Here is a 10854-nt window from a genome sequence, read left to right as displayed (position 1 = left end):
CAAATAGAAGACTATTTAAATAATACAAAATGGTAATTATTGTCCCCTGTTTCACTACATAGTTACAGCCACATTGGTCTACACCTACAGTCTATGGCCTACACTTTAAAAGTCACAGGCCTTTATAACAGGATAAGCTGGGTTACAAAACATGTAGCCTAACAGACAACTTGGATGGATCTCTTTACTCACGAGAAAAGTTTCAGACACATCTTGTACAAATAGTTAAGAGTCACGTCAGCCTCAATTAAAAAATAAAATCCCCATGACGTTTGATCTTTTAGTTTGAAGGAAACCTGTCTGGTTTTCCGGTGTATTCTGGTACTTTTGTCTCTGGCTTCTCGGACCTGTGTACACGAACTGACCTGATAATTAATAATAATGTCCCGTGTTGAAAAAACCTTTTTAAAATTGTAACTGGAAAATGTTTTTGATTATGTTGGAAAATATATGTGTGTTATTATAGCTTCAATCTATGGTATTTGGAATTTCTAAAATATAATTTGAAGTCTACTGTAAATCGATGCAGTTTTGAGGTATTGGCCTACTCAACTATTTCCATTTTATGCTGTTTAATATACCCTACTGCATTTCAGAGATAAATAATGTACTTTTCCCCCACTATATTTATGTGGTATATGGGCTGTTAGTAACTTAAAGATATTACATGCAAAGTTTATAAAATATTTTGCACTGTTACAGATTTAACTACCCACCATTATACTGTACAAAGTATGTAGCAACAGCTACATTTTTGTGTCCGGGCATTTGATTTATTGATTGCTGTCGGGATGTAAAGAGAATTTTAACAAATAGGCTATAACAAAAAATGCTTCTGAAATAAATTGCCTACCTCAGCTTTAAATTAGCTCCACCTTGACCACCCACAACAGTTTTTTTTTTACTCTTTTGGCAGGGACAGTGCGCAATTAAAAGTAATTGCACCAGAGTTAGCTAGCAGCAAATTTGCATCTTTCGTCAGGTAGACAAAACAAAAAGACACAAAACAACCACTGAACAACAAGTACCCTACATACATAAGCTATTTCCTACATGTTTATAATAATCCAATAAAATAATAGGCTTTGATAACACTCTGAAAGGGAGCATTCTGCATAATGACTGCTTTTACTTTTGATTCTTAGAAAACATTGGCTCAAAATACTTCTGTACTTATTCTTGAGTAAAATGTTGAATGCAGGATTTTACTTGTAATGAGGTGTTTTCCTTTTCAGATTATATATACTGTACATATCATATACACCTACCTCATGTAGGCCTACATAACATCTGCACATAATACTTATTTCATTCCAGCATCTCTTGCACGCTTCCCCATTGCAAGTATATATGTAGGCTATATGAATATATGTGTACACGTGCATACATGTGTGTGTGTGTTTGTGTGTATGGTGTATATATATATATTTATATATATGTATAGATATCACATCCACCTTTGACAGTAAATAATAATAATAATAATAATAATAATAATAATAATATTACTCCAGCGTCCTTTGCACTCTGCTCATTGCACCATTGTCTCGTTCTGTCTACATTGTTGTTGTTTTGGTTTATGGTGTGTATGTATGCGCTCTGTTTACTGTAGTCTGTGTCTGTGTGATTCTTGATTGTATGAGCACATCGTCAAATTCCCCGTATGTTTACACATACCCGGCAAATTAAGATTCTGATTCTGTTTTACATTCTAGTATTTGTCATTTATAATGTTATAAATAAAATATAGCACCTGAATACTTCATCCACCACTGGTCATCTAACTGTAGATACTTTTGAGGCAACATTGACATTTGTAACACGTGTAATTTGTGTTTTTTACTCCAGCAGGGGTGGTACACTGACCAACATTTTTTATTTTTTAACGACCTCCATTAAGTCAAACGAAGAAGAAAACGAAAGGGTACACAGAAAGCTGTTGTACAAAATCTGAAAAATCTAGGGATATGCGATAGGATTTAGGGTTTTTTCTTCGTTTTTGTTTTGTTTTGTTTTGTTTTGTTTTTATTATTTTGATGATATAAAGTCGTCCCAACGAACATAGTTCATGCTACACACTCCGGAACAGTAGGTGGCAGTGTGCACCTTTAAAAGTCATGGTTTCGATCTACCATAAAACAAAAAGAAGAAGAAAACAAACCGAAGAAGAAGAAGTAGTGGAAACAAGACTAACGGGCCTGACGCAGTTTGAGGCAGTGAGGCTACACCGTGAAGTAATGGTTAACTGTCCCGGACTTTGGATGCCGCCGTCCAAAACCTCCACGCCGGTGAACAAGGTCTGTGTTTTGAGTGCGACCACCCGGTGGTGAAGTGTGACCGCTCCGTGCTTTTAGCTGAACCGTTATTCTGTCTGTTAAGAGGCAGCAACGGCCGCCGAGCCGTTTGTTAACGTTAAAGTAGCGTTAACGGTTATTTTGAGTCATGGCGACCGACTTTGTAAAGACTTTCGTGCATATGTGCAATTATCTCCAAGACCCCTGTCATGTAGCGAGGTTTCAACAATTCTGCGGCGTTAAGGAGACATTTCCGGTTAAACCGACAAATCCTGACAGTGGACAGCCGCAGTCGGACTGTCCCGGCCTGAGAAAGAGGGTCCAACAGGAGGTTAGTGTTGGGAATGGAGCAACCGGTGATTCGACCACACAGCTTAACGGGATGCAGGGTGACAGCACCGCCGGGCTTGATGGGACACCGGCAGCAGAGACCATCAGGGCGAAACCCCTCCGGAAAAACTCCCTGACCGGAGACGTGGGTCAAGAGTTCCTGATCCACAACAAGTTTCTGTTCTACCTGTTCACGTTTGGGACCGAGCTGGGCAACGAGATGTTCTTCATCATCTTCTTCCCTTTCCTCTTCTGGAACATCGACGCCCTGGTCAGCCGGAGACTCATCGTGGTCTGGGCCTGGAACCTCTTCGTGGGGCAGTCCACCAAGGATTTGGTCCGCTGGTCCCGGCCGGCCTCCCCACCTGTGGTGAAGGTGGAGGTCTTCTACAACTCCGAGTACAGCATGCCGTCCACACACGCCATGACAGGGACGGCCATACCCTTCTGTGTCTTCATGCTGACCTATGGGCGGTGGCAGGTGAGCACCTTTTTTTTTAAACGCACACCTCAAAGTGTCAAATACAGGTGGGAACAGTGTCGCAAGGAGATGTTGTAGTCAGAAGAATTGCATGTGCAGATATACAACTAGAGTGCAGAAATAAACATGCCAAGTCTGGATTATCAACAGAGCAAAGGGGTCAATTGCCTCAGTGCAAATCCTCAGGGACCACTTTTAATTACTTTGTTGTAATTTGATATTGATAAATTGGAAATTGACAGGTAATGAATGGCTTTATAATTAAAAAGGTTAGTTCATGGTCGATCAACAGAATCTTAATTTAAAAGTCACTCAATCCTAAAATGATTAGTTACTCGTTCAACTAATGTTTTAAGCACAAATGTCCAGAAATGAAGTTAATTTGTTAACCTAGGTTCTGGAGTGGGGCCACACCTCCAATAACCTGTCAAGGCTACATATAGCGCTCCTCTCAACACTTCCCAGACGGAAACCCCACACTGAGTCTCTCTGCCCGGTCTTCTGTACACCCTCTCAGACCAGCCAGACGACATCCTTCTTCCACCATCACCCTTCCCCTCTACATGCATTAATCCATTCTCCATAATCCATGCATTCCATATTTGCATGTACATCTAAATCACACATTGTTGTGGCGTGGTCCTGGCTAGTGAATGCACTGATTCCTGTTTTTCTTGGTCTGTTGGGATGTGAAACTAAATATCTTTGGGCTTTTGAATTCCTGCTTGGATAAGCAGTCTGAATATGCCAACGTGGTGGTATTTTCTGACATTTTATGGACCAAAAGATTAATCAAGAATGTGATTAGACTAGCAGATAAATTAAGAATGAAAATAATCTTTGGTTGCAGCCATAGTTTATTTGGAAATACTAATGGTGCTTTCACACCAAACGCAAATTTAATCCTCGCAATGCTTTCCTTGCATGAGTACACTCGCTGCAAGTGTTCAAACCTATGGTTCACACACAATGCGAGAAGGCGATTAGAACCTGTGAACCATACTGCCTAAACAAAAAAAAAAAAAGGCCTTGCCGCCTCTGAAACACTGAACTGGAACCATAAGGGCCTCGAGGTGTCTCCTGCCTTATCACCCGTTATGTCCTGTCTTGTATTGCCATGTGTAAAAATGTAGTTTTAATACCTTTTTGTTTCTTCAGTTGATATTAAGCTTACATGGTGCGTGTTGAATAAACTAACCCAACACACCAGAGGAGTGTCCCAGCTGACCTCAAAGCTACTGAAACTCAACAGGATACTAACACAATGCACAAAGAGAGGGAGGAACTGGGATTTCAGTAAGGCCCACGGCTCATTTCTAGCCCTTGGGACCCCCACAGTGTTGATCCAGCTCTGAGGCAATACACAGTATGGAAGTGGAAATTATTACAGGTTACTGCACAACCTGATCGGGCTCTTTTTCCCAAGGAGCAAATGTGCTCCTGAATGAGAAAATTTAGGAGTAAAATACTGTCAAAGCTTTTTAAAAACACTAATCACTCATTACTGATGCATCTCTCGCTCTTAATGAGCTGCTCAAGCCACCCACAGAGCGACTGGCCTACCAGGATTTCTCCTGTTGCTCCCGATGGCCGACTATGTTTTGAACAAGTAGCAGGGTGTGGGGTGGTTGACGGTAACGGTAGGTTGTAGTCTTTATTATTTTTCCTGTTCACACATACCTATTTTTAGGGGCATCTGCAAGTGAAATACTCTCACCGTAGAGCCCTAAATGAACACATCCAAACATCTCAATGCTACAGCGGCATTTTCTCCTTCTTCTTGTTTTTGAATTCAGTGCTCTAGCCTTGATCCACAGGATATGAACATGTTTTGATAAGAAGAAGTTGGCGAGACGCATCAAGGTCCCAGACATTCAAGGGCCCCCAAGAACCACAGTTTCAAATGTTGAGAAATGTCCACATCCAACATCTTTTACTACATGTGTTTGTTCAGAAAAAAACATCTAAATAAAAAAACAGTGTAAGAAACACATAGTGCACCTGACCTAATAAGAAGTAAAAATCTCCATGGCCCCTCAGTGCCAAGGAGGGTCAGTCTGGAATGAAAAAGCACAGGGTGCCTTTAAATCCTTAATCCTTGTTGTCTTGTATGAAACTCTACAGCCCAGTCTGAATAATGAGAAGAGCACAGGTCTTATGAGTTAAGTAAAGCCATGACAGGGTGTGTTAGGTGGAGTACAGGTGATGAATGAAGGTAGCTTTGTAAACAAAGATTCGCTGTTCTACATTGTCAGAGAGAAAAGGTACTAGTGAATGATTCAGGGGGAGAAAAAGTGTCAAATTTAAGTTTCAGTTAACATTTTGATCTAAATTGTCAATGGACAGCGATGAAAATAAAAAGAGGAGGACAGTTAGGGATGAGAAAACTAGACTTTTGTGAGTGTCTGAGTGACTTTTCTGGTAAAGCTGGAAGAATGGGGGTTGGGAGGATTACTTTGCTGGTGAGAGAAAAGAGTGTAGTATCAGCTAGATCAGAGAGCTCAAAGCAGTGAAACTTGACCACCCACTGATAGGACTGTTACCCTTTGATTTTCCACCAGCACGGTTGTGCAAAGAGATAAACAATGTAGAGCAGCAGGCGATCCACTGACTGCTTCACAAATCCAGACAGAGCTATAATTGACAAGGATATCCAATTTAAAAGTCTTTAGTTTTGTAGCACTGTAAGTCTCTGACTGGTTTGTGATGAATGACCGGTACTAAGACTTCTACATAAATGACTCCCTTCAATGATCCCTTACCTTTCCATCTATTGCCATCATCAGGACAAAATTTGAACTTGTCTAGTACTGGTTTATGACCAAATACTTGCAATACAAATGACATTCCCATCAGCCTCAGTTTTACTTTGTGTTTACTGCTAATTGAGCCTGGTAAACATCATTCGCTCAGAGTACCGCTGTGCAAAGGACAGCCTCCCAGAGTCTGGAGACTCTTATTTTCACATAGGCTAGTGACTTTGAGTCCTTTCAAAGATATTGGCTGAATGTTTTTCTACACAGACTGTGCACTGTGGGTATTCAAAGCTAGTATTTCCACTGAATGAAATGTCCTGAGACTTGTAAGTTGAGCCCACTGTCATTAATGCCGTGCTAGAGACGGTGGTACTGAAGCCTCTTTTAAGTTCTACTGTATGTCCCCCGGCTCATAGTACACAGGATGTTGTTTGTTTCTTATAATGTTGATTTTTGTATTTTTTTTAAAGTCTCATATTCAGCCACTTTTCTAATATGTTTAATTTTTAATGCCATGTCTTTATGCTCTCTGTCCTAGTACCCCTTCCTATTTGGCTTTTTTCTGGCTCTCAGCTGGAGTGTGCTGGTCTGTGTAAGCAGAGTCTACATGGGGATGCATTCTATCCTGGTAAGTATATTAAATAAATAATCCCTCGCTGAAATAACTCAAGGTTATAAAGTGAGGCTGCTCCACCTGGACACTTTGCCTCCACTGACACCTTTAGTCTCAGCCCAGAATGGTAACTCAGTGAGGTCTACCTCAGCTTGGTCAAAAATGTTCTCCAGAAAATGCACAAGCTCCACTGCCTTCAACTTCAGGTTAAATTATATTAGGTTCATTGGTCAGGCAACTGATGTTAGTAGATACTGTTTATGTTCTGCTTCGTCCAGCAGTTATGCATGACTCCTGTTTTTTGTTTATTTGATATAGAAAAATTAATTGTCGAGTGAGGAAAATTAGCTTTAATAGCTTCTACTAATGGTTTACAAACATTTGTCCCTGTGTTGCAGGAGGTAATCACAGGCTTCCTGTACAGCCTTCTTATTCTAACCTTCTTCTGGCCAATTTTGGACAAGATCGACAACTTCTACATGATGGACGACTACGCTCCGCTTGTGGTTATCGTGTCACATGTGAGCCTAGGTCTTGTGGCTTTTTCTCTGGATTCCTGGAGCACTTCTCGGGGCGATACGGCTCAGGCTCTGGGCACCGGGGTAGGAGCTGCTTTGGCTACCCATGTGAACTATCAGCTGGGGCTGCTGCCGGATCCACCGCTTTCCTCACTCCCTCTAACTTTACCACCAATCACCACCAGCTTGGTGGTTCTCTCCCTGCTGCGCTTCGTCATCGGAGTCGCCGTCCTCCTCGTCACGAGAATGGTTATGAAAGCAGTGACTATTCCGTTCTTGTGCCGAGTGTTTGGGCTGCCTTCAGATGATGTAAGGCAGGCGAGGCAGCACATGAGAGTAGAGTTGCCTTATCGTTACATTGTCTACAGTGTTGTTGGTTTTAGTTGTGTCTGTGTGGTGCCTCTCCTCTTTAGGATCTTAAACGTTGCCTGACTGTTGTGTGCAAACCGTCTTACTCTGACATGCTCATCGACACAGTGAAGGCAAACGGCACAGGGAAACATGCTTGTTTTGACACAAGATAAAGTCTGCATGACAGAACTGATAATAAAGGATAAATATGGTGATATTCTTTTTTTTTTTTTTTTTTATATAGTTAAATTATTCCTTTATGTCATAGACCTCCATTGTTGTCCGAAAACTATTAAAAACACATCAATTAGCCACACTCCTGCACTGGGTGACATGTTCCTATTATGATGAGCATGGGCTCTGTAGTTTATTTTGAGTCCACCAAATGTGTATCAGTCTGCTGCTAAAAATAGTCCCAAACAAATACAGTATATACTCCTGTTCCAGTTAAAGAATACAGTGCTGAGCTGTTATAGAGAATAATTGATCCCTTTTTAAAAAGGAAAGTATATATTTGTGACCCTTTTTTTTTTTTTTTTTTTTAAAGATTGAGGTCTTAAGTGGGAATCAATGGACTTGTGCCCCGGAGGAGGTTTTGAGGGACAGAGTAAAGCATTGTTGGTATTTCATCTCTGTTTTGTGTCTCCTCGCTCCTCAATCTTCCTACCTGTGACCCGGAAATTGATCTCAGCGCACCATCTTGAAGGACATCTCAATTCCTTAAGTGCACCTTGAGGAGAGAGGAGGCTTGCCCAAGAAGCTATAAGTGAAGATGCACCCGTGTATCCTTTGCGGAAGTCTATTCGGCAGCCTTGACATATAAAAGAGCTGTGGCACACCTGGAATATACACTCCATTGTGGGAGCAGGACTCCACAGTGTTTCTTTTCTATTCATAAGTTGCATTAGTTTTTTAAGATCATCAAATGCGCGATCAAACTTTCTTCCCTTCACCGTTTGTGTAGCGCCTCATAAGCCGCTGTTCTAACCACATTCCTTAATGACATTTCACTTTGATTTTACTGATGTTTGTATTGTTAAATGTAGGCTAGTGATGCACGGATGGGCTGGTTGGATCATAAAAATTAACACTTTCATTATTAGCGGGGATTTCGGTCATGATTTAATGTGAATGAATGTTCTGTGTTCTTCTGCACATCCAAAAGGTCTCACACACAGTCCAGGTTCATACAGTGAAATGTTTGGAGTGAAGCACCCGTCCTCCTGATTATTGCTGAGCTCCATCAGAGCGTCTAAACATGGATTCCAGACACTAAAAGTCTATTTCGGTTTCCTTTGGAGAGTTTCCTCTGTCTGTCCGGTCAAGTTTATTACTACCGTTTTTAGTTTAGCTGCTTAACGATGTTTGCTGTCGCATTACTGCACACATGGAAACGTTTAAAATGACTGACGGCAGCCTCTCTACTCAATAAAGTCAACCGTTACAGAAAACACTCGTACATCTTATACAACACATAAATAAATAAAGAAATCACCTGGAAAGCTACAGGGACCAGTAGTGGTGCGGGTCTCTAAATTGGAGAAAATGATAAGTTAGGTGGGTGGCGGGGGAAATGATTTATGCGTAGGCCTACATGCAGATTCAGAGACTGTCAGAGCAAATCCGCTCATCACACCAATTCTGCTATAATCGTGACCTGACAAGTGCAAACAGCCGATGACGTCATATTATTAGGCTGTAATATCAACAAGAGCATCCTCTTAGGTCAACACTGATCTGCTGTATCTGATGTTGTCATATAGTAATAATAGTGCCCATTATGTAGTCTGGACAAGTCATTCCCAATGTATAGTCCTGTGACGACAGTTGGGCCTGCAGGCTGCATTTGAGTTGGGCCTGCAGGCTGCATTTGAGATAAATTTTACTGGTCATTCTTTACAGGGACTGATGATGAAACAGCCTCATCAATCTGAGGTCTGAAATGATCTGTTTACATCCAAAAAAAAGCCTGGGAGTGATTTACTGGATTTCTCTGTAGTAGATGATACTGTTATCTGTTGTTGATTTCAACAGCTTTATCCTTGAGATGTTAATACATGTCATTAGTTTTTGGATTGTGAAGATATGATCTGTAGCCTATATGCCGACAGTTGGTGTGCTCATCTGACAGAGATCATAGCAGCAGGCTGTAACAAATCAACGGACAGATGACGCAGCTGTGCCACACTTCATATTTATTTGACGTCACTTTAAAATGACACCTCGGAGACAAGGATGTCTCATTTCAATAAATGCCTGTTGCCTCGACTTCTCTCTCCTCGCGTCTCTTCCTCTACTCCTCCACTCGGATCTCGGGTGGGAGGAACAAAGACGTGAGATGAGGAATTGAGGAGGTACAAACTGAGAAATGAGAAAGGTCTTTACTTGGGATTTGTTGACAATATCAACAACATAGAACATCACCTGCCTTATCCTTTAAGATCCTCCTGTGATCGACACATTTAAGTGTTGACTGGAACTTATACAAAATTTATCGGGCATACTGTAATGATGCTTGCATTTATTAAGGGGGAATCCAATGTATATTTCCATCATTAAAATATATGTGTTATTGGCAAAAGAAATCGCTTCTCTTCTCAATTGTTGCCGTTCTTAAATCAAGTCAGCCTGGACGTGATAAAGTACTGTAAGTATTTGAGCGCACAGGTGTTGGGGTAGCGACATATTTACACTGGAGTAGTTATGTCCATTTAAATCTTTGAACAGGTCAGTTTTGTGATTAGTTTTTCTGCACTACCATAGTCACCCATATCGTACCTTTGTTTCAACATCCATCGAAATGCAAATTGTTTTCTCTGAATACTTATTTGAAAGCAAAATATCAAAATAACAGAAGTATTTTGCCATCTTAAATAACTTGAGTAAAATTGTTGCTCTAGAAAAAAAAAACTATTATTAGTACCTGACATTTTTGCTCCACTTTCCTTTACTACAGTATGTAAAACCACTAACCACTTGTCTAAATGTTTTCTTGTTATTTGTTGTTGTAATGTTCAAATATTGGTTTCTCTAATATTCAAGTTTGTGTATTTATACTTACTCATGGAATATTTATCTATTATTACCATCCCTCTTTTTTCTGTTATGCAAGAAGTGTATCCTTTGGGGGAAAAAAATCTGGAAACAAGGAGAATAAAATATTCCCCAAAAAATTAAAGTTTTGAATGCATTTTATTTTGTATAGTGTATCTTTCCTGTAATCAATAGGTGCTATTTCATCAGTGAGACTTTCATTGACAACAGTCAACTTGCTGACATGAGAGTTTCTGGATAGGCACAAAACATCAGATATGTAAGTAAGTAATCAATAATTATAAGCCTAAATGTTCTTCCAGCCAGTCCGTTCAGCACAAAGAAATTGAGGGTGAATGATTTAGCAAATCTTTGCACACGTATTGATTGGTATATACCGTAATTTAAAATTACACATTTGAGAAGTATTGCAAAATTCCAAAATAATTGCATTTTTTGTTTTTGATAGCTCAAAATA

At 40.3% G+C, this 10854-nt stretch overlaps 1 protein-coding gene across 1 annotated transcript; it reads left to right on the top strand.

Moving 5' to 3' along the window:
- The first annotated feature begins 2160 nt into the window (after window positions 1–2160).
- On the top strand, window positions 2161–7972 carry LOC119909573 (sphingosine-1-phosphate phosphatase 1-like). Its single transcript, XM_038727837.1, has 3 exons — window positions 2161–3105; window positions 6400–6489; window positions 6873–7972. Exons 1-3 carry the CDS (start codon window positions 2443–2445, stop codon window positions 7422–7424), a joined length of 1305 nt encoding a protein of 434 aa, XP_038583765.1. The 5' UTR covers window positions 2161–2442; the 3' UTR covers window positions 7425–7972.
- Window positions 7973–10854: the final 2882 nt, after the last annotated feature.

The sequence above is a fragment of the Micropterus salmoides genome, unplaced genomic scaffold (assembly GCF_014851395.1).
Source record: "Micropterus salmoides isolate LMB-PRFRI ecotype aquatic unplaced genomic scaffold, ASM1485139v1 Ms_hic_scaffold_18, whole genome shotgun sequence".
Classification (NCBI taxonomy): Eukaryota; Metazoa; Chordata; class Actinopteri; order Centrarchiformes; family Centrarchidae; genus Micropterus; species Micropterus salmoides.
This window is presented reverse-complemented; position numbering and strand designations above follow the sequence as displayed.